Source organism: Stylophora pistillata, chromosome 11 (genome assembly GCF_964205215.1).
Source record: "Stylophora pistillata chromosome 11, jaStyPist1.2, whole genome shotgun sequence".
NCBI lineage: Eukaryota > Metazoa > Cnidaria > Anthozoa > Scleractinia > Pocilloporidae > Stylophora > Stylophora pistillata.
The window spans coordinates 24,833,383-24,855,961 of record NC_142529.1 but is presented as its reverse complement, the minus strand read 5'-3'; the positions used below and the strand labels follow the sequence as shown (position 1 = coordinate 24,855,961).

General features: G+C 38.0%; 4 protein-coding genes and 1 pseudogene across 5 annotated transcripts; 2 read left to right on the top strand and 3 right to left on the bottom strand.

Moving 5' to 3' along the window:
- Nucleotides 1-221: 221 nt before the first annotated feature.
- On the bottom strand, nucleotides 222-7,303 carry LOC111339867 (uncharacterized). Its single transcript, XM_022946593.2, has 4 exons — nucleotides 6,949-7,303; nucleotides 5,608-5,648; nucleotides 5,076-5,207; nucleotides 222-1,465 (listed from the first exon to the last, which is right to left on the bottom strand). Exons 1-4 carry the CDS (start codon nucleotides 7,190-7,192, stop codon nucleotides 1,334-1,336), a joined length of 549 nt encoding a protein of 182 aa, XP_022802328.2. The 5' UTR covers nucleotides 7,193-7,303; the 3' UTR covers nucleotides 222-1,333.
- On the bottom strand, nucleotides 1,908-4,264 carry LOC111339866 (uncharacterized). Its single transcript, XM_022946592.2, has one exon. It carries the CDS (start codon nucleotides 3,557-3,559, stop codon nucleotides 2,768-2,770), a length of 792 nt encoding a protein of 263 aa, XP_022802327.2. The 5' UTR covers nucleotides 3,560-4,264; the 3' UTR covers nucleotides 1,908-2,767.
- Nucleotides 7,304-12,622: 5,319 nt separating the features above from the next.
- LOC148720793 (uncharacterized) lies at nucleotides 12,623-14,094 on the top strand. Its single transcript, XM_088738999.1, has 2 exons — nucleotides 12,623-13,029; nucleotides 13,359-14,094. The coding sequence occupies exons 1-2, from the start codon at nucleotides 12,652-12,654 to the stop codon at nucleotides 13,851-13,853; spliced, it is 873 nt and encodes a 290-aa protein (XP_088595125.1). The 5' UTR covers nucleotides 12,623-12,651; the 3' UTR covers nucleotides 13,854-14,094.
- On the top strand, nucleotides 13,994-17,568 carry LOC148720792 (uncharacterized; annotated as a pseudogene). The gene is made up of 8 exons (XR_015992951.1): nucleotides 13,994-14,078; nucleotides 14,121-14,181; nucleotides 14,467-15,007; nucleotides 15,286-15,721; nucleotides 15,962-16,132; nucleotides 16,482-16,669; nucleotides 16,911-17,102; nucleotides 17,407-17,568. The product of XR_015992951.1 is annotated as an uncharacterized LOC148720792 (transcript).
- LOC148720791 (uncharacterized) lies at nucleotides 17,369-19,057 on the bottom strand. The gene is made up of 3 exons (XM_088739000.1): nucleotides 18,764-19,057; nucleotides 18,428-18,673; nucleotides 17,369-18,031 (listed from the first exon to the last, which is right to left on the bottom strand). Exons 1-3 carry the CDS (start codon nucleotides 19,006-19,008, stop codon nucleotides 17,869-17,871), a joined length of 654 nt encoding a protein of 217 aa, XP_088595126.1. The 5' UTR covers nucleotides 19,009-19,057; the 3' UTR covers nucleotides 17,369-17,868.
- Between the last annotated feature and the right edge of the window lie 3,522 nt (nucleotides 19,058-22,579).

The following is a 22,579-nucleotide window of genomic DNA, read 5'->3' as shown; positions in this document are numbered from 1 at the left end:
AAAAAAGAATTAAGTAATTTAAAGAAAACGTTTATCGTTAACTATCGTCTTACGATTCACAAATTTTTCTACCGTGACCACCTGACGTCCCTATTTGATTAGTACGCCAGTATAGCCTCTTAGAGAATGTGATCTCTATCTTCGACAAAGCTTTGGCTTTCTTTTTTTTTTTTTACTCCCATTTTAATTTCTACTATTAAAAAATTGCAACTCAACGACTTGTGGATTGGAGCATTTATTACACCTCATATGGGTCACTTACAATCTACATGCCACAATTTAGTCTCCACTATTAACAACAACTTAGGCTAATACGTGTAACTTTTAAAACCGTACTTCAGCTTTTTCCTTGACCAAATTGCCTCTTCTAAATATAAGGGGCTGGTTATTTACACGAGGTCTAATCCAAACTGTGGTCAGACAGGTCTAGGGTTGATTAAATCTGAAAGAAATATCCAAGTATAAAATGTTCAGCAAGCGATTTCCTGATTTTCAGATCAGTTCATTTTCAGCTAAATTGAAGATGGATACTGGAACGCGGTGTTGTCTATTAAGCAACGGCTAAACTTTTTTCAAATAACCGGCGCGGCCCAAGGGGTTGGAAAAGTTTTGAAAACCTGAGAAGACGGAAAATACATTCAGAGAATGCTTTAAGATGTCATTTTCATTTCCGCATGATCCAAGTTTGTCCCCCTTGAATCCTCGCATGAGGCTATGATTAAAATAAACAAAAAGTAGTCCATACAGAAACAACGGGGGGGGGGGGGGGAGACAATAGGGAGGGTGTTAGAAGGGTAAGTTTCTGAAGAAGATGTGGCTCTGCGTGGAGGTATTTCGAAAAAAATCTGTGCTATCAAGTTGATAATTTTGATAATGTAATAAGTCAGAGATTCTCTAAAGCTGATTTTCAAGTGTTAGCCCTTTGATAGCCAATCGCTGTCACGAGGCCTAATTACATTCGAAACTACAACGTTAAAAATTTTCTTTGGAGGCCAACTACGTCACCAAATTACCTTAATTAAAGGAACAAGAATGAGAAGCAAGACTAATTTGCTTCCCGCCATTTGAGATGTGTAGTTTACGACGTTTTTGACAACAAAACAATTGTTTTCAAACAAGGCAACGTTAAAGTGGTAGCTTTCAAAGAAATATTAACACTAAAGAAGTGATTATAGACTTAAGAGAAGCAACTATGACAAGGATAGAGAAGATTGGCACAGATAATTAAATCAGTGACAAACTTGAAAAGTTTAACCTAAAGTTGATAATGTTCTATTGATAGGAGACCAAATGGTCAGCGGTAGTTTTGAAGACATATTAGAGGCAAACCCTTTCATCTAAAGTCATTCAAAAGTATCCTTTTTTTCTCCTCAAACTCTTCGGCATTTAACGCCTCACACTTTTTGAGTTCGTGTAGCTCCTTCAGTTGCTGCAGAATCTTTTGTCGCTCCTCTGAACTGGTAGCCTACAGTACAAGAAATAATTGTTAGTCACGGTCATACAATCGTAAAATAAAAACTCGTCATTGGAACCTTGCAACTTAGCTTTTATTCTTTGTTATTATTCATTTTCTTTTTCAACGTATCTACTTTTCCTCTTTTCATTTTTTAAGTCTAACCATCATGTCCAAATCCTGGATTGAGACGAGTTCAGGTAAGCCCGGGGGGGCTATAATAGTATTGTTTGCACCAACGACTATCCTCGAAAAGGTAGCTATCTCGCTTCCGAGTCACGTGAAGCCAAAGTGACAAAATTTCCTTGCGAGGTTTGCTGTTCAGTGCTTTGAACTTTGGGAAAGGGATCTGGGTAGCAGCACGAATTGTTGTCAGCCGTGTAGTCACGTGCCACTCGTCACGCGAGGTTGAACTTTCGTAACGCAACACATTCACAGCCTCACCCAAAGCCTGTCAAGTTATACAGTGTTTCATTTAATGAAAGAAGAGAATATCGCAGTTTTGTATTATGTAAGTGAAATCATTTTTAATTTTGCAACCTAAAGCTACAGCCTAACAAAATTCGTAGTGGTTTCACTTTCACTATTTTTCATTTCAGAATAGTATTTCAGTTTTTATTTCATTCACAACTGGATACATTATTACTGGCCTGCTTCTTGATAATAAAGACCGGCGTTGAAGGGAAAGAAGAAGAACGATAAGAAAAGGTCATAGAGAACCGAAGCAAAATTCTTAGTTCTTAAGACTCCAAGTCAATATTTTTGTTATCAATGGAGAAAGACTAATAATAATAATGGTAATAATAACAATATTAATTAAAATAATAATTATTATAGGGAGTTCTGTAGCGCCATATCCTATAGCTTATGGCGCTTTTTGCGGGGATTTTGACCAGACTGCATTCTTTAATTCGTCTTTGCATTCACAGAAGAGAATGACGTCATCCTCTCTTGGTATTGACACAGGGTGACTAAATGAACTTATGGGAAGTTTCTAAAGCAAAGATAGTTGTGCATCAAAACAAAGAAATCTGTTGTGTTTTTACCGAATCCCTTTGATGCTCTAGCATACGTGATGCAGCATTTACTCATATCTACAATTTTTGAAATTCAAAGAGACACATTCTTGGCTGACACAAATACTTGGCTAATTGAAAGTTTTAAGATAACTAAATGAAGAACGCTTACCGGAATGCGTTTGTTTTAGCCGCCATTTTGAAATGAGGCCTTAAGTTAAATCAAGCCTATGTCCGCTTTTCAAACGCTTTTCCATTTATTTAGAACATTTATTTCTTGGCTTTGTCATATGTTTCATCAAAAACGTTCGTCTCTTGTTTTTTTCTCATCATTTGGAAACATGAAAGAATACATGTAAACTGGAAACATTGCTAACAAAACATACAGCTCTTCATGTAGACAGCTCATTCGACACAAATGATTAGTCATAGAAATGTCGCTGTCCTCGTTGAAATACAAAATCCCATCAATGACGATCAAACCATAAAGTAAAAACAACGAAACACCAATGTTCGAGAATAAGAGAGAGAAACGTTTTATATAGTCTTTCATCGTGTTCCTAGTATGATCTTTCTTTGCTGTTCGTTTACAAGAACGAAAACCAAGATACCACGACCCGAAGAAAAGAACAGTTGAAGGAGCGTAAAACATTGCCATTTCACTCTTTAAAATGGCCAGTTCGTCGTCTGTTTTAGCAAGATGTGGACTAAAACAGTTCCCAGTTTGACAGAGTTCAAATTTCCGTCCATAATACACCAACAATATAGACGAAACTAAAACGAAAATTGCCACGTTCATTTTAGACTTGAGGCGTTGTTCCATAGATCTTCCCAAAGATGTCGACAAAACCAGTGTAGCTAGTAAATAATTGGAAAAGAAAGACAAGCTGTTCGCCAAAACAATCCAAACATGTTGCCGTGAGAACTCAACTGCAGCATGAGCAATGATATTCCACGTGTTCAGGGACAATTGCACTAAAAGAATTCTGTTCAGCCTGTGAGGTGTCGACCTCGAAAAATAAACCCAGAAAAACAGGATTGCATTGTTCAGGAGGCCACAGGCATACAGAAGAAAAATTATCAAAGTCATTGGAACTCTTTAACACGCACGCGGCTGCTAAATCCATTCAGAAATCTTTACATGCGATTTGCATGGGAAACTACTGATATTTTGAATGTTTGGAAAATTTGCGTGATGCTTGCAGTAATTTATCTAACGATATTCGTCCTGTAAAGAACTTAAAACCTCGTTATATTGCTTTTTATGCCGAAAAAGCTACACTGACAGGATCTAAATTTACACGGAGTCTGAGAGAAAAGAATTAAAATTACAGAGGTAAATAATATTTCCCCAGTAACTTGTTAAGTTAAGATGATATCAAGCGTTTAAATTATTTAAAGTTTCCAAATTTTAGGACATTTTTTTCTGTTTAGAGAATACGCGTACCGAATTGCAGAGATTCTTGAGAATGGTTGTGTTGTTTAAAGAACCTTCAAAATAGAAAATAAATATAAGCACAACAAATACAGTTTAACGTTAACTTAACTGTTTATCTCTGTTTCTTATATATATTTTCTTATGGCACCCAACTGCTGTCAGAGGAAAAAGACGCAAAATATGCAGTCACGAGAAACTGTAAGAAACTATACCGCGTAAGATATTCCACCATTCCGCTGATCCACCGTTCTCCGTTCCATTGTTCTATTAAATAACTCAAGGTATAGTATTTCGCAGCTTGCTCGCTTCGCAAAATTAACGGCTTTTTTCGGCATAAGCGCTCACTCTAACAATAAAATGCTAGCCCTCTTTCTTCAAAGGAAAAAATTTCCTTGAAACTCCGTGATGTGTAGATCACATCTATTGAGATGTTTCTGCAAAGAACACTTTTTATTTAAATCATGCATGCGTCGACGGATTCCACTATGAAATTATTTTGAGATGTTTATCATTTAGTATCATGGTAAGAACTGAAAAGATTATATCTTCGGATCCACATAATTTGCTGAATAAAAAGGTAAAATACTCTCTTTTCAGCGAAAAAAATTTGCCTCTATGTTTCATGATGCACCGATCACACCTATTAGAAATTTTTTGCAAGGAAAACTTTTTTATTATATACATATAGCGCACAATCCTGAAATGATTGCGAGATGTTTATCATCTTCTGTTATCTTCCGTAGTGTCATGGTAAAAACACGATGTGTCAGTGGCTATGAGCCAGAAATCACAAAAGGAGAGAACTCAACTGGGTATCGAGCACACATGTTAAACTACTAAGATACACTGAAAAAAAAAAAACAAAAAACAGTAAAGCAGTACTGGGAAACATCGGATCAAAACTGGGTCAAGATATAAATTCTATTGTTGCAATGAGTTTCTCATTCATCTCGACGGCATATATGGCTTCGCCTAGTATTGGATGTAGTGGTCACAAACATCCCAAAATTCAGTTACAGGTGACGATATTTATTTTTGGTTTTAAAAGTTAAATATTTATTTTTGTCACAACTCCTTCCCAAAGGGCTATGAGGGATCACTCTCCCCGTAGTTACAAGAATAGGAATGCAATAATCTGTTGCTAGCGCCTGTCTTTAATTTGACTTACCGCTGGCGTGTTTTGTCGCCGAACAGGTTGTCGTTTGGTAACAGGCGACTTGGCTGAGGAAACTGTACTTGTTGTTACCAGGTTTTCATTGGTCAGGCTGGAGTACTTGTTTGATTCTGCTGGATTCGCAGGCTAAAGAAATATAGACGTAGCCTATTCATATAATGAGAGTTGAAAGAAAAAGGAAGGGGGAGGCATAAGCATAGCAGCGACATGAAACACCGGAAGTAATGCATACTATGTATGATGAGCTGAAAACTTGCAAGGAGCTGATGAGAACTCAAAAGAAAAACACAAGACCTACGTGAAGTGCAGGAATATGCGAGAGATCAAGTTGCGACAACTTCAGTTTCACATCTAATTGGCTGAGAAGGTGGCGTAAATTGCGTCATATATGAACCAATCATTGCACGAAGTGGAAGAAAGCCAACGCATGCAGAATGCAAGATTGTGTTTGTTGATCGAAAAAGTGTGGACTTTTGACAAACTTATCATTTCAAATTAAAATAATGTGTTACAGCTTCTTACTCACTATTGGTTTAGTGTCCGTGGTCTCTTGTTTAACTTCTTGCCCTGTACGGAATTTTAAGAAAGAAGAGTTTGTCGTTTTAGAGATAAAATGGTCATTTAAGACACCTAAAACTCGCGATAGAGAGCCTGAGTTGTTAAACTGATGGGTCAAAGGTTTTTGAGATCCAATCCAAAGAAATGTTTAAATGCCAAAGACTTTTATACCGATAACTGCTGTGTACCTAGAGTGGTCTAAGTCATTACGAGAGGACACGCAGACTTTATGCAGAGATTCTCTCCTCCATAGAGTCCTGAACTAGAGATTTGTTCGTTTGCACACCCAAAACAGCTTCACACCTTTTATGGCGTCGACTACCCAACCTTTCTTACCCCCTCCCTTCCTGCCCTGCCCCACCCCCCCCCATGTCACATGTGTAGTTGAATGTTTAGTTCAGTCCAAAATGTTCCGTTATCTTCCTTGTTGCGCTTAAGTCGTACGCTCAGTCATGCATGTTGATTTTCAAATAGGATATGATGTAATCAGTCAGAATGTTCTAGATTGTTTTGCATAAGTAAAGCCTATATTAAGATACTACTTTTACTGGTAAGTTGCAATCGTAAATAGAGCTCTGTGTTGCCGATCTAGACCACAAGTGACTTCTCTAGCATGTGCCAGGCTTTAAGACTGTGAAATCCAGGTTATCAAGGAAAGCAAACCGTCCAAACATCAGAAGTACGTATAAGAGCTTCAAGAGCTTGCATTTTGCAGCAGGTCGACTGAGTTATGAGAAGACACACAGGGCTTGCACTGTAAGTATCCCGGAGAGCTTCATACAATTTCTTATAATTCTATTATAAGGAATTGTATGGAGCTCTCCGAGATACTTAGAGTGCAAGCCCTGTGTGTCTTTTCATGAGTTGAATTTGATTAAGGAGTTCAAGAGGCATAACGACGATTTTTGGCGGTTGCCTAGGGGTAGGTTATCGTTTTCATTAAGACGACAACAGATAATATAACTTCCATTATATAACTTCCAGTAAGAAAATTATTCCTATGGATAACTTAAAGTTCCTATAGATCTATTCCAAATGTAAGCTCCAGATTGCATCATTCTTTTTAGGCAATGTTGCAGGAAGAATGATCAGCACCCAATTGTAAAAAGAATTTCAAACATCACTCGTTGATGGCTAAACAAAATACAAAAATTACAGAAAGATGGATTTCAAAATAAGCGTGCGAGCCCTGAAGAAAGTAAGAGAACTGTTCGGTTTGGTGTCGCATATTTTAGCAACGGAACCGCACAGTCGTTATTATATATCTAGACCGTATACTATTATTTCCATAGAATGCTTCGGTGCTTACCTCCATTGGATTTATTACGTACTTCGCCGACAACGACAACATCGTCTTCTTCTGATTCCACCGCCGGTGGAACGGTAAAGGACTTTCTCGACCTTCGAGGCACGCGGCTACAATTCGAGCATTCGCAGTTTTTGTATTCACAATATGGTTTATGACCTTTCACTGGAAAATACATCCCGTGACACTTACACTTGCGACAGAAATATTGAGAAGACGATGTCTCATTGTTGTCTTGACTTGACATTATTCCTTGATTAAGAGATTAAAACGTTCTGTGATTAGAACAAAAATGAACGTCCAACCACATTTGCATCAGAGTTAATAGAGGGAACTCTACTAACTCTGTTTGCATCAATTGCCAGTGGGTTGTGAAATGCCATTGTCTTTTTAGTCACAAAGAACTTTTTAAACTATCATGTCCCGCCATCTTCACGCTTCGTCAGTTGCCACATCATTTCTATTTTTAACTTGTTTGCCAAGACCTAAGAATAAGTGCGTTTTGTTTTCAGTTTGTCGCCTTTCGTTTGCTTCCCTTCCCGCGAAACTTATTTCAAATGAGTTTCAAGACTGGCCATTGGTGAAATTTCCCTGAATTTTTACTTATAGTGCACAGCAGGCATACAATAGGAATTCTTAATAGTGGACAGTTCAGACAGTATATAACTACTGCTGCTGCAGCCCAAATGAGAAAAGATGATTCAAGAATATCGACTGATTGATAGTCGACTAATAATTGGATGGTAGCAAATAAACTTATTATTATTAATAATAATAATAATATTAATAACCATACTAATAGTAATGATAATTTATAGAGGCTAGTTTAAGAACCTCACTATTCCTCTATCGGTCTGATCCATCCTCCAGCCTCCAATAATCATTAAACTAGCCTTCTTTCAATTTCAAATTTGCCTGTTAATTATAAACAATTATTCAATTGCAATTCCATTTTTGTAAGACTTCTGTTTCACAAAACAAGGCATTCCGCGTTGAAGGCCACTAATCTCCAAAATCCAAAATCAGCCACTTGAAATGTGTCCAAAGTAAAAAGTTAACCATTAGTATCCTAAATGAAAATCAACCAATAATGTTCACAATAAAAAATTGGCCACAAGCGTCATAATTTCAAATCGGCCACTTGCGTCCAAAGTGCAAAATCATTGGGCCACTACTGTCCAAAATACTTTATTGACCATCGGTGTTCAAAATCAAAATTCGGTCACTAGTGTCCAAAACAAGTGCAAACTTTTATTATCGCTCATAAAAGGACTCAATTGATTCAGAAATAAATAATAGGCTTTTCTGGGACATTTCATCCAATCTGTATACCCTAAATGATCCAAAAAGCATATCTAACGGTGTAAATTTGTTGTAAAACATCATCACTGATACACTGACCCTATATCTGTGGGGCCAGTTATCTCGGGTTATTTCAAATAAGGCGGAAGTTTTAATTTATCAATAATCTTTGGTGTGTAACACAACTTCACGTTCACCTAGCCGATAAAAGTTAACTGACTCACGCATGAATTTGACTCATGACGGAGGCAAACATGTAAAGACATTTGTCGCATTATTATTTCGTGGAAGGACTGCAATTTCCTCAGAAATAAGTGCAATCGATAAGAATAAATAAGGAGTTTGATCCTAAAATTTTAAAAATTTTTTTTTTGTCATCTGCAAACGTCGTAGATCGAAACGCGCTACAGTAAGTGCAGGCTCGATCGTCTATCGCTAAGTAAAATGATTAAAAAACATTGAAAATCTCCCCATATTCGTTTTAAGGTCCTACGAATATCCTTGGGTTTCACCCACGTGACCAATACCTTAGCAACGGTTAATATCCGCCATCTTGGTGTCCCTCGAGCGTAAACAAACCGTATCTAACGAAGAGTTCATGTGAGAAAGAAGGGATGGTTTTATGCATTATTGTTGGCTGTTCGAGCGAAAGTGGAAAGCATAAAGACTAAGGATTTTTTCGTATAATAATTTAATAATTTTATTATTTCTATAGCGCAAAATTCATTATATATATGATCTAATGCGCTATACTAAGATCATCACAAATCAAGGGGAAGAACTAGAAGTTGTTGTATGGTTCGAGGCTTGCGGCTGTTGTAGATCCTCGATTTTTTGGTCGAGCTTTTCTTTGAGCTTCTTAGCCGATGAGAAATCGATGTCTTTAGCCCTCGCATACGGCACTTCATTGACCGATGTCGGCAAAATCCATGAGCATTTTACCTGAGTGCAAGTAAGCTTGGGGTGTCACGAAAACTCACACCCCGAAAACTCAGACCTCAGACCTCAGACCCCGAAAACTCAGACTCCTCGAAAATTCAAGAGATAAACTCGACTCATGATCACTCCTGGTAATCCCGCGTGTATTTTGACCTTTTGGGTCTTGATCCAACTGAAGCTGCAAAAGCAAGGCCGCAAGTTGCACGTTTCGCAAAATCGTCCGATGGTTGAGTATTAAAACATTTTAGAGTAACACAAGACTTCATTTAGCTTAGATTTCCTCCATTTTTTCCGTTAATTTTGAACTTTTCATTCACAGTTAACGGGATCAAATGCGCTCGCTCCAACACCAAAGTATTTAAATGTGGCGTGATTTTGACTAGGCGAAAGGGACGTTTGTTTACCCTTTTGTACTCCGTCGCACAGAACCTTGATGTCGCCCTGTTAAAATTCTTAAATATTTCGCGATAATAATGGATACAAACAGAGACTCGGCCCACCAGTCCCAAAACGAAGACAATTTTGCGACCCTTGGGCTAGAGTTCTTAAATGAGGCAGAAAGAGAAAAACAACGCGAAAGAAGACTCGGCATCAGCGCCGTCACGATTCGCTTCACTGAAGAATCACTCTTGATATTGTTGTCAGTCTTTCGCGTCGGATTTGTTGCATTATTCCACCGGTTATATTATAAAAAAATTGGTTCATGCTTTATCCTATGCACTATCGAATTATGGAGCAGTTCGGAAGCTTGGAGAACCCTTCGAGGGACCTGAGTTTTCGGTGTCTGAGTTTTCGTGACACCCAGCGAGCTTGCCATGAATTCTAGTAGTTGCCTCTAACATAAATAAAACATATATGAGAACGATCCTTCGCAGTAAAGCACTATTTGAGCAATAGTGAAAATCAGACCTGAAAAAAATTTCAGGCCTGTACGGGACTCGAACCACTGACCTCTGCGATACTAGTGCAGCGCTCTACCAATTGAGCTAACAAGCCAACTGGGAGCAGGCCATCAAATTAATTCGATATAAACCCGTAGATGATAAATCAAACAACAACAAACATATGAAACATATGTGTGAACTGCGGTTATGAGACGGTAGAGCGCTGCACTAGTATCGCAGAGGTCAGTGGTTCGAGTCCCGTACAGGCCTGAAATTTTTTTTTTTTTTTTTTCAGGTCTGATTTTCACTATTGCTCAAATAGTGCTTTACTGCGAAGGATCGTTCTCATATACGTCTCATAACCGCAGTTCACACATATGTTTCATATGTTTGTTGTTGTTTGATAAATAAAACACTCGCAATATGTGAGCATGACTCAGCCAGTCCAGCTTTGCATCCCAAGCAATGGGCTGACAAAATAGTCCCATCGTTTTCGGAAATGAGCCAAATGTTCACTAAAGGATCATTTATGCTGTGAATGCCAAACTCGTGCTCTCACGGCATACTTGCCGGCGATTACTTTGCCTACAACTGAGGTTACAAATCCCGACACCATTTGATTAAACGCCTCTAGACTCTTGAACGCCTTGAACTGCTTCTTGGTGTAGAAGCTGGTCTCAAGAACGAGGTAACTCAGCAAGTCCGACGCTTCCACAGGAGGCAAGCATTTTGGACTGAACTTCTCGGCTGGTATGCTTGCAGGGTCAACCCCAATGACCGAGATCTTTTGTAAACATCTTTCCTTCCAACTCTCTAAGCTTTCGGCATACTCAGAGAGCACTGGGATGCCTTAAGATGAATGCCAGATACTTTTATCGCTTTTTTCTTTCTGGATATTCATGTAATTGGCGAAATAATACGGCAATAAGAGAGAGGGCTTCACTACAGAAATCGACTAATTATTCATAAATTTGACACCCGAGGGACACCAACATGGCGGACACTAACTTCAGCAAAGCTTGTGACGTCACCTGAAACCCAACCATTGAAAAAAACCAGGCCCTTATTTGACGTTACGCTCCACCTGTTTGCTTATTTGAAAATGATATGATAGTAATTTCAATTTTAGTGAGGACGAATAATTCCATTCTCAAAAAGTATGGCGTGTGAGTGTGTTTTTTTTATTCTTTTATTGGTTAACAAATTCTGGAATATTTCTGGCATTGAATGTGTGTTCAATTGAATGTGTGTCTTTTTTATTCGCACACAGTTGTTTACACGTGATGAATTTCTAAAGATCTTTTTTTTTTCTACTATGAGTACGTTTTTCGTCATGCACGTAAACAAGAAACAGGACTCCTGAGAAATTGTTCCTATTCCTTTTGATGTCTCTCAAGCTGTTCGCACCAACAGAGTTTTCATGATCAGAAGTGACTTTTACGCTACCTGTTGAGTTCCTTGTTCTTCATATCCAAAGATTAGCAACCATTCCTACTCTTCTAAAAACCATGGTTTGTAAATAATCATTCAATTGAAAGCACTTTCGATTTCGTGTCGCATTTTTCAGCAACCGAACTGTAGAGTCCTTGTTATATATCAAAACTGTGTACTATTGTTCTAATAGAAAGCTCTAGTGCTTAAATACCTTCACTGGATTCATCTTTAAGCGCGTCGCTTGTGACCCAGACAAGGACAACTTCGTCTTCTTTTGATTCCACCGTAACGGAATTTACCAACATTCGAGGTACGCGCCTACAATTGGAGGATTCACAATGTGCTTCATGACTTTCTAGGAGAAAAGACATCCCATGACATTTGCAAAGATTCTGTCGAAAATAGCATTCTTCACAGAATTTCTGCGAAGTCCATGTTTGACTTGACATTTTTCTGGATTACGAAATTGAAACGTTACGTTACATTCAACCGCCTTTGCATCAACTGATTACCAGTGGGTCGTGAAATGCCTATTGTAACTTCAGCCACAACGAATTTTTGAGACTATTATGATCACACCATCTTCACGCTTCGTTGCCATATCATTTCTATTTTAAGCTGTTAGCCAGGACCTGAAAACATATGTGTTTTGATTTTGTCTCTTTTCCTTTGCTGTCCTTCAAGCAGACTTAGTTCAAATGACTTTCAAGACCGGCCATTGGCAAATTTTCCCTGAATTTATTTTGGCAAAGCCATAATGTTGTCCTGTTAAAGTGTATATGACATGAAATTTTTTTTTCTTTTCTGCTAGTTCGATATATATAACAAACGGTTCGAGAGTTAAAAATCGTTGAAAATAATTATAAACACATAGTTTTCGTTAAACTACGCGCTAAGTTTGCTTAAAATTTGTCCCCTCGAACGCGCGGCCAAAAGGTCACGTGAACTTAACCTGTGACGTCAGGTTGTTTGACTCTCATTAGACCACTTTCATAAATGGCTGCCGGATTAAAATTCTTTTGTTTACATATAAATTTGCCAGGGTGACCTCGTTCTCCGGTACAAAATTCAAAAGAATACATTATCTCAAACGAGGCCACTCGGGCAAATTTAATATTAATCCGGCAGCCATTTGTGAAAGTGGTCTATGGCGGAAAAGAAGAGGCCAGTACGGAAAGGTGGACGTTATTGTGTGGCTGGGGCGCCCAACAATAGAAGCTGTACGAATACCAGCTACACACCGGGTATTTCGATGCACCAGTTTCCTGTAAATCCAACAGTGAGAGTCCAATGGGTGAAATTCGTGCAGCGGCACCGAGTTGGTTTCGGCGAACCTGTTGCCAAACATGCCTCGTTGTGTTCGGCTCACTTTGAGCAAAGTTGTTACGAGGGCAGCTTGGCATTTTCGCTGGACGGTATGACGCAAGTAAAACGGAACAAAGTTCTTATCAAGGGCTCTGTTCCAACAAGACATGCAGTTCTACCAGAAGGTCCTGAAGTTCTGACAGATCGCAAAAGGCGACAGGTAAGCGTTTTCTCGTGATCTCCGATCATTAACATTAACATGTGTAAGCTTTTGTGATGTAAATAACCTATTCTGTGGTGAGTTTATAAAATTTTTGGAAGCATTGTGTAAAATGTCCGTATCTAATTGCGGTTTTGCCGTGCTGAAAGCAAACTGAACTGCTAAAACCTATACCTTAGTGAATCATCATCATGTTCACTGGAGTTTTGAGTATTGATTTATACAAGCTTCGTGATCGTTTCGAATCCTATATATAATCTTAGCAAAAGCAAGGGTGTCTTGTGCTCGATATATTTTATCAACCAGGATATTTTATGTTTTTGCTGCAGCTAAGGCGTGATGCCTTTGCAGAGTTTCATGAGTTGGAGGCGAAGAAAAAGAAGGTTGATGAGGCCAGGGAAGAATCAATGAGTCACCCTGTAGATGATCATGATGATGACACAAATGAAGAGAATCCGTTCAACATCGCAACAGATGTGTGCATGAGCCCAATTGATGAAAGTTCCGCCAGCACCAATGCCTCAATTGCTACTGTTTCTGTTATCACTCCTTTCACTTCTCCAGTTGCCTTGACCTCCACCAACAATACCTGTGCTACGCCAGTCAATACAACACCTGTTTCTTTCACAACTCCATCCCCCAACATAACACCATTGCAAGGCAGCTCTTGTGTAGATTGTGTATATAAATCCAAATTAAAAAATCAGAAGAAGCAAACTATGCATCTAAGGAGAATAGTAAAGGAACAGAAAAAGGAGATAAGAGAGCTCAAAAGTGTGAGTGCTAAACAAAACCTATTTATGCTTTCTTGTAGCTTTGTATAATGGCAAAAGAATATCCATATTGAACTTGATTCAAGTGTTCCTAGTGCTACTCACTCTCACTAGTACTGGATCATTTATTCCTTCTTGTTTGTTTGTTATTATAGAAAGTAATTGAAACAGCGTCTGAAGGGGAAATTGATATGCAGGAGGAAAGTGGGTCCAAAGATTTCTTTATCTGGTCAAGCACTGGAAGTGATACAGATATGGCAACAGAGAATGAGGATGGTGACTGGAAGTCACAGGCAGGAGGTTCCACATAAGCTGAAGGTACTGATGATGATGAAGAGGAAGAGAATCTCTCAGAAGAAAGCATGGAAAAAGATATCAGGTGAGACTACTATTGTAGCTTTCATTGTAATTATACCACTTGCTTGAGTGGATTGAGGCACTTAGGGAGTTACGGGAAAGGACAAAGGGAAAATAGCCCTTTTTCCCATCCATAACTCCTCATGTTCATCAATTCACTCTCATATCCAATCTTCTCTCACCCTCAAAACATATAAGTAGCTACTGGGTTTGAGTCTGAGTTTAATGTTTGTTCCACTTGACAATAATTCATTATGTAACTTGAGTATATTATTGAAAGGACTCAGCCATGCCTTTTATTTTGCAGAGTTGATCCAGATACCCCTGAATTTGATGAACCCAAGTTCATTGTATTTTACAGCATGCTGCTTCATATTTTCACACTTTTCTGCTTCAAGTGTAAAGAAAGCAATCCTACAGCAAGGATGAAGCAAGATGGGACCATGGTTACTGTAACACAGAGCTGTTCAAAATGCCATGGTAACTACATCTGGAAATCCCAGCCTACTGTTCTTGGAAAATATCCTGCTGGCAATATCTTGTTGAGCTTTGCAGTCTTGATGGCTAGAGCATCTATAAACAAGATATTGCTGGTTTTCCGCCACATGGGGCTCCATGTATTCTCTGCCCGTACCTATTTTAGGCACCAGAAGTCATTCCTAGTTCCAGTTGTTCTTCATCACTGGGAAACATACCAAGCCAATCTCATCAGCAAGATCAGAAAGTTAAAAAATGTTGCTTGGACAGGGGATGGACGGTTTGATTCACTGGGGCACTCTGCCAAATATGGGGTCTACACAATGTTCTGCACCACAATCATGAAAATCGTCCACTTTGAATTAGTTCAGGTAAGTCAAGTTCTTTGTGGAAGAATAAATTATCATCAATTGTTACTAGAAATGTAAAAAATATTAATGGAATTGCATGATATTACTGCATTGCTTTATAGTATTATTACGATGCTATTTTCAGGGTATTCTAACTGGTAGTACATTCCCAGTTACTAGATTATTATTTATTATCAGTGGGAGTTATGTTTGTTTCAAACACGATTAACATGAACGTTACAATCATAATTGTAGTGAGTAACCTTTCATTCCCTTATATTTCTCCTTTTATTACTCAGGCAAATGAAACTGGTGGCAGCCAACAGACAGAACTCGAGGGGGCAAAGAGATGTTTTTCCTATTTGCAGCGTGTTGGTCTGACAATTGCTATTTTTGTGTCTGACCGGCACAGGGGCATAGCAAAGTGGATTCGAGAGAATTGTGTCAATACCAGGCATTACTATGATATTTGGCATGTGGCAAGATCATTAACTAAGAAGTTATTGAGTTTAAGTAAAGAGAAAGGATGTGAAATAATCAAATATTGGATGAAAGGAATACGTAGACATATGTACTGGTGTGCGACTTCAACAAAAGCTGGCTTTGAGTCTCTTATCATTGCCAAATGGAATTCATTTATGCGCCATGTCAGTAATAAACATGTTAATCACCCAGATCCACTCTATCAACAATGTCATCATGGAGAACTTGAACCCAGAAAGTGGATAAGAGTTGGTGAGGAATTTTTTGTTGCTTTTGATGATATACAGTATCAGTACCCATGTGGCTACCCTTCTCTCAATCCTCCTTGTCGTATTCTTTGTGTGGAGTTAAATGACTGGATGATGACACTCTTGGGATAAAGTCTATCATTTGAAATTGGCAAATGAGCTCATACATACTTTACATCCTCTAATCTCAACAATGTACAATGTAGTGTGTCATTTTAAAATTGTTCAATAATACTTTTGGTAGGCACTGCAGCATATGACAAATTGAAATTACTGTTGACAAAGAAGATCCTTCTGAATGACATAAAAAACTCTCACCAGATGCCCAGACAAGTTGCCTAGAAGGCTTCCATGCCACCCTAAACAACTGGCATCCCAAGTTGATTTGTTACTCTTGGTTAGGTTCTATTTGCAGGTATGTGTATGTTGTATTACAGTGACTCTCACCTAAATATGCTGCATACAATATTTTATCCTTTTCCTTTTACACTCTGTAGATGTAGTATTCCTGGAAGTTTTATGGCCAAAGTAGTGTTTTGTATTGCAGTTTTAGCTAAAAACTGTCATTTTTCAAAATGAATGGGTATGTGACTGCTAAATGTTACACATGATCTATTGACCAGACATCATGCAACATGTCTACAATGTATGCAAGTACACAAAACAGTATTTTTTATCATTTATCACATTCCCATCCCCTTAATTCCTTTCCTTGGTTCTTTCCCTTGTGTTCCAACCATTATCATACACAATCTCATTTTCAGATTTTCATGTGTTTGCTCATCTAAAGTAAAATTTTCTTGGCACATACTGGCAAGCTTGCATTTTAATGAAAACCTCAGAAGAGAAACCCAAACATCAAGAGATGGAAAAGATTACATTCGGGTGACTTATCCAAAATTTAAACTGGGAGAAGAGGTTGTTAGAGAGGTGGCATCCCCACCTAGCTATGGTAATTATCGACCATTATTATTTTAAAAGTACAGTGGCTACACTGAACTAAGTGTAGGAAATGTTATGCTCTTTTGTTAATTAGGAGTCAGATCACTCTTTTTACCATGATAAGTACTACTGACCAGCATCTTGTGTAAAAGACTCTGCTTCACCTTGTTTCCTTTTACCTGATAAAACACTGTGGCACGTTTTTCAAATTACATCGACATTTTATATGAATTGGGCTGTGATCTTTTCAGGGTATGTTGACACACTGAAGAATCTTCTCTTCACCTTGCCAAAGGCAGAAATGAAGAAAGTACATGAGAAGTATGCAGCAAGGGTACCAGAACCCCTCAACCGGCAGTTCCCAGACAGAGTAAATAAAGAGGATGCTGTAAAGTTTTACCAGGCAAGAAAGGCAATGAAGAAAACGTCACTATTTCCACCAGGTTAGTTTGCTTTGACTCTTCAAAGCTCATGAAGCTCAATGTTCAAATATGACATAATGTTCTACATACCAACTGTCATGCAACCTTGTCCTCAGGGTCTATCTTCTTCCCACCCACTTGAACTGGGGAAAAAAAAGACCTTGGGAACAAGTTTGCCATCATGGTAATGCACAATCTGATTGTCTCCATGGAGGATATCTTCTACATGTTTTTTCCATGGTAAAAGCATGCGACACAAACAAACAAACAAACAAACAAACTAAAAATGCACTAACATAATTAAATAAATTTATTTATTTTACAGATGCAGAGCAGGCTAAAGTACAGATGTCTATCAGTGACAATACCCCAAGCAGCAGTCAACCCACTTCAAGACGACCTTACAATTGCTCAATATGCCAAAAACCATTGCGAAGTCACAAAAGCCCTTGCAAAAAATAAAGTGACCAAACTTTTGTCACAGAAAGGTTTTCTGCATAGTACAATTTTTACTTCAAATTTTCCATGCCTGCATTGTACTGTACTCATCAACTTACAATATTTGCATTGTACCTACAACAAGGTGAAATTTTAAATGTAGTCAAACTAGTGTGCATGTAGAACCTACACTGTTTCTGGTTCACAGTCCATACATTACCAAACAATAGAACAAGAAACAACCACCCATAACAATCAATTTGAAAATTGTTGTTTACCGAGACACAAAACACTGTATGTGAAATTAGTGTAGAAGAATCACGTCACAGTTTTGATGATGTGTACTATGCTACTCTTTGTCATGAGCAGCAGCAAAACCTCTGGTATTTTGTGACTGGTATTTTGTTCTGATATTATGGTAAACACAGGCTGGTAGTGGTCTTCTGTTATCCCAGCCCATGTAGCCACAAAGCCACCTCGTGGTCCATCGGTATGCAACAGCTCTAATGAACCTAGAGTAAAAGCACAATGAAAATTATATGGGAAGGTGTGTAAGAATGCCCTACATTACTACAGGACCCTGCCTTTCACCTCCCCATGACACACATTCAAATTAAAAAATATTTATGTTTACGAATTGATAATGAACTGAAGAGCATTTCTCAAGCTTACATTTTCCGACAAGCTACTTTGCAAGCAATCTTATTAGTTCCTGTTTTATGTTAGGTGAGTGCACGAGATAAAAGTCCAAGTAAATGCCAAATCTAACTTGGTCAACTTTTATAGCTTGAGATGCCTTAATTTACCCTGATTTATCTGAAGCTTAATGCTTTATGCCCACCAAAGTGATTATGCTAGTTTAAACATTGTATGTTTTCATTTCTGTTTTTTACTAAAAATGTACAGACTCGTTTTCTGACATTCCACCTCGGCGACGGTAAGTCCCTCCATCTTGGTTTCTCAACAAGGGAGCCACTTGGAGAAGAACTGCGCGGTTCGTAATCGCATGGTAGTCCTCGTGTTGTGTGATGCATTTTATCCGTTCAATGGAACCATCAAAAACCATCTTTGCAGATGAATTTGTTACCTCCCTGCAACATCGAAACTCCAGGGAACCAACTAACGTCCCGGTATTACATTGCTCGCAGCGACACCTGAAGAAGACAGCAAAAATGAATTGTTGTCGAACAAAGATTTGCTATAAGTATATATACAAGGAATTTTAAAGGACCAGTTTTACTAACCAGGAATCTACGTCTACAGTTCTCTCGTATCTAGCCTCCAGAGTTGACGGGGTAAGTCCATCAACATCGGTTTCTTCGCTCGAAACGCCAGTTTCTTCGTCGTTCTCGTCCGCGAGCGGCTCATCTTGATATGGAGCTATCACACCAGTGATAACTCCCCATTCCTCTTCAGAACTGTCGCTTATTCCACAATCCATACTCTCTATAGAGTCAGACGACTCAATACTCTCGGAATCGCTGGACATTTCGAAGCGTGAAACGATAGAATTAAGCGAGTAATCACATCGTGTTACAAGGAAAACACTGATAGTTGTTGACCTTGCCAATCAAAGGATCAAACAACCTGACGTCACGAGTCCAATTCTCGCCCCAGTCTCCGTGAACAATTTTACACATAAATTTAGCATGTTTCGGGGGCTAAAAATCGACCAAAAAATTTGTTTCATTCATTTTAAAATCTCAAACCGTTTATTATACACATGGAACTAGCTATCAAGGAAAAAAAAAATTTCGTGTCATATACACTTTAAGTGACTGAGTGCGTGAGTAAGTGATCGAGTGTAACAATAGAATAGGAACGACCACTTAGCCCACTGTGACAACGAAGTCTCCCGAATTCTACCCGATTTTCTTCGTTATTGGCTTTTGTTTGTTTCGGAACTTCTTCGGCCGTTCAACTCTTGGTGGCTATTTCCTCAAATCGCTTCCAATGTTACTCGGAATTAGCACGTGATCACACTGTTTCCCAATGCAAGTTAGTGTTTGTTTCGAAAAACGACAGGAAACGATAAACATCTCACAATAATTTCAGGATGGTGAGTGAAATAAGGAAAGCTTTACCTCGTAGAAATGTTTTAAAAAGTGTGATCGGCGCATCATGAAAACTTAAAGGACAATTTTTTTCTTTGAAGAGAGAGATAATGTTACCCTTGAGAACTTTAAATCTGTTCTTTACGGTTATTACTCGCGGGCTCTAGCAATAAACTATGACCCGGATTCTCCAAGGAGCTTCAAAAGCATTTGTTTGAAATGTAACACAGCCAGGCTTTTAGACCAAGAAATTAGGTGTTGCATGTGATTTGAATTGCTGCGTTTTTTTTTACTTCATATGTTTATAAATATCTATTATATATACTTTATATATTATTCATATACTTTTAAACAGTTTAAATTTCTGGGTCCGCAGTAATTGGCCTCAGCTGTTGCGGTGTCCGTGCCCAAATTGTAAAGTTATTATTAGTGTATTGTTACGCTCTTATTACTTATTACTAGGCTTGTATTTCCTCATTTTTTTTTTTTTTTTTTTGTATTCTTCAGGACGAAGCTAACGGAAACACTTCCGGTAAAACGTTAGTAATTTATTAATAGAGGTGTTATAAATCAACAGTTCTTTACAAACGTGTCATTATGAAAAATTGCAGCAGAATTCGAGCGTTCAGTTCGTTTTGTAAACGACATTCCGAAAAATTAACGGTCACCTGTCAAATGACCTAAAATTAAATTAACCGTCAAAAGGGCTCATTTTTAGCCGTCAACGTGACAACCCCCCCCCCCTCCATTTAGACCCTCCCTCGTTGGTAGTCAATTTTCTATATCCCCCACTCATATCCTGTTGTCAAAACTGATCCCCCCCTCCCTTCCCCCCTGAAAACCTGTGATCCCTCCAAGAAACCCCCCCCTCCCCTTAGCGATAAATAACGACATGCATGATGTATGGGGTCAATGAAAAATACGTAAGCGGTTCTTTTAATTCTTGCTTTCTATGAAAAAAAAAATTGATAAATAAATAAATTCTCAAGGACATGATCAGAAATGACTTACAGGCTATTCACCAGTCAACTAAAAACCATGGTTTGATAAATAACGAGTACAAATATGAATAATTTCAAAACTCAAGGAATGTTTTTCTTTATGAAATGCATGCAAATTGAATTCTGTTAAAATAATATTTTTAGCTAGCATTTCAGTTGTCCCCAGCCAGTAATCCGCAATTATCACTTGTTAAGATTTCATCACCACTCAGCTTCTCCTTAAACGAATCCTTTCTCTTTCTACTGACAATTAGAAAACATTTTCTCATGTCATTAGACGTTTGAAAGAGATGTTAACTTTTAATTCAAAAAATTTTGAGTTAAAATTTCCATCTCAATTTTTCTTCCGAAAAATCGGAAACACAATGAAGGATTTTCTTTCACGGATCGATTAGTCAACAGATGTTTTCATCTTTATAGGAGGTTTATCAACTCTTCCCGAAAATTCTTTTTTTTTTTGTATTGAATTACCAGACACAGATGGACACTTTTTGTGGCACAAGTTTGATTGTCGAAGGCGAGGAACCGTAGGTGGCACCTGCGAACTCTAAAGAAAGATGTTCAGTCGTAGTTATATAATATTCTCCACAGGCAGCTCGCTCACCCGTTTTAAAACGATCGAGTACTGGGATGTATTGAGAAATTCTTCACGTCAATCGATGGTATCAAGTGAGTGAGAGTTGAAGGCCACGCTCAACCGGGATGCATTGCGAGAGTAGTGGCCTTTCTCAGTATTTTCTGTATTACAGAAAGACGAAAGTTGTGTGTCTCGGTTTACTTACGTAATATCATGCACCTGTCGCAGTTCCGTTTTAATCCTAGTCGGACAGGGAAGGAAAAAAAATAACCGCAGGATGTTTCTCAAAAACAAGAAAATAATTTGTTTAAAATAAAATGGTATCTAAGTTTGCATATTTATTTGCGTTTTGTACATTCGGAGATGGAACGGTTTTGAATTTCATCTTAGCGGTATTTCTACGTACTAGGAAAATTTTGCTGAAGTTTTATTGATGTGGGTTGGAGATCGTGATTGTTTTGCGGGAACAAATTTCCCTCCGGCATTCATTTTGTGACATTCTGTTCAAGTAAAGGATCATAAACTTTAAAAAAAAAAAGTATTATTTATTTTCAATTTTCTCATCGATCTATGGTTGTTGAGAGGGTCTTTAAGCAGCTGGTAGACGAGTCATAGCCGGATGTTTTGAAAAAAAAGAAATGGTTACTAATTTGACATGTGATATGCTCATGGAGTTTCAATTTGGCTGACTACGATAAAATGTTTCGAAATTTATATCAGATGGTTTTTCTTATTTACTTCTGCTAAAACGAGTTTTTGCGAGCTGGTGACGTATTGTATCATCCCCAAAAATTTGTATTTATTTATTACAAATTCACTCCACAAGAATACACAAACAATTTGTATTAATTACAATTAAGGTTAATAAAAACCATAAAAGGAAAAATTGTGGAGAAGGAGACAACCAAAAGCGCTGACGCACCATACAAGGGATGCTCCCTCTAATTAAAAAAAATTAAAAACTTTCGATGCCAGAGGCCGACAACATTGCCCCCTTTTAATACTCAATGTGCCGAAGCTGGTCAAAGCAGCATAAAAAAAAATTAAGAGAATAGCAGTAAAGAAACGAGTAAATTAACTTTGATCTTTGTGCTAATCGTACTTTTACTTAACGTAACGATTAACATAAACACATGACTGTCACCCAAAACTCTTTTTTGATTCCAGAAAAAAAAAAAAAAAACAGTGTTAGAATAGTTATTTCCTTATTCGGATTTGATTGATACAAGGCATATCCTAAGAAAGGAGTCTATATGTATTGTTTCTACTGTGTTAGACTGTCTAGACAGATAAACTCGTTCAACTATTTTAAAACGAGTCTTAATGTTGCCTGAGTCAAAGAAATAACATTTAACTGTTTCTTGGTTGGGCGATTGCTGTGATGATGAATTACTTCTCAGTAGTTAACACAGTCCTCTCCATCGCAGC

Excerpts from the sequence above, each read along its gene's own strand:
- LOC111339866 (XM_022946592.2), bottom strand. The coding sequence starts at position 3,559 with ATGACTTTGATAATTTTTCTTCTGTATGCCTGTGGCCTCCTGAACAAT.
- LOC111339867 (XM_022946593.2), bottom strand. The coding sequence starts at position 7,192 with ATGTCAAGTCAAGACAACAATGAGACATCGTCTTCTCAATATTTCTGT. Across the intron at positions 5,649-6,948 it reads ACGTAATAAATCCAATGGAG|GGCAAGAAGTTAAACAAGAG; the intron begins GTAAGCACCGAA and ends AATTCCGTACAG. Across the intron at positions 1,466-5,075 it reads GGCGACAAAACACGCCAGCG|GCTACCAGTTCAGAGGAGCG; the intron begins GTAAGTCAAATT and ends CTTGTACTGTAG.
- LOC148720793 (XM_088738999.1), top strand. The coding sequence starts at position 12,652 with ATGGCGGAAAAGAAGAGGCCAGTACGGAAAGGTGGACGTTATTGTGTG. Across the intron at positions 13,030-13,358 it reads CAGATCGCAAAAGGCGACAG|CTAAGGCGTGATGCCTTTGC; the intron begins GTAAGCGTTTTC and ends TTTTTGCTGCAG.
- LOC148720791 (XM_088739000.1), bottom strand. The coding sequence starts at position 19,008 with ATGTCCAGCGATTCCGAGAGTATTGAGTCGTCTGACTCTATAGAGAGT. Across the intron at positions 18,674-18,763 it reads ACTGTAGACGTAGATTCCTG|GTGTCGCTGCGAGCAATGTA; the intron begins GTTAGTAAAACT and ends TGTCTTCTTCAG. Across the intron at positions 18,032-18,427 it reads GGTGGAATGTCAGAAAACGA|GTTCATTAGAGCTGTTGCAT; the intron begins GTCTGTACATTT and ends CTTTTACTCTAG.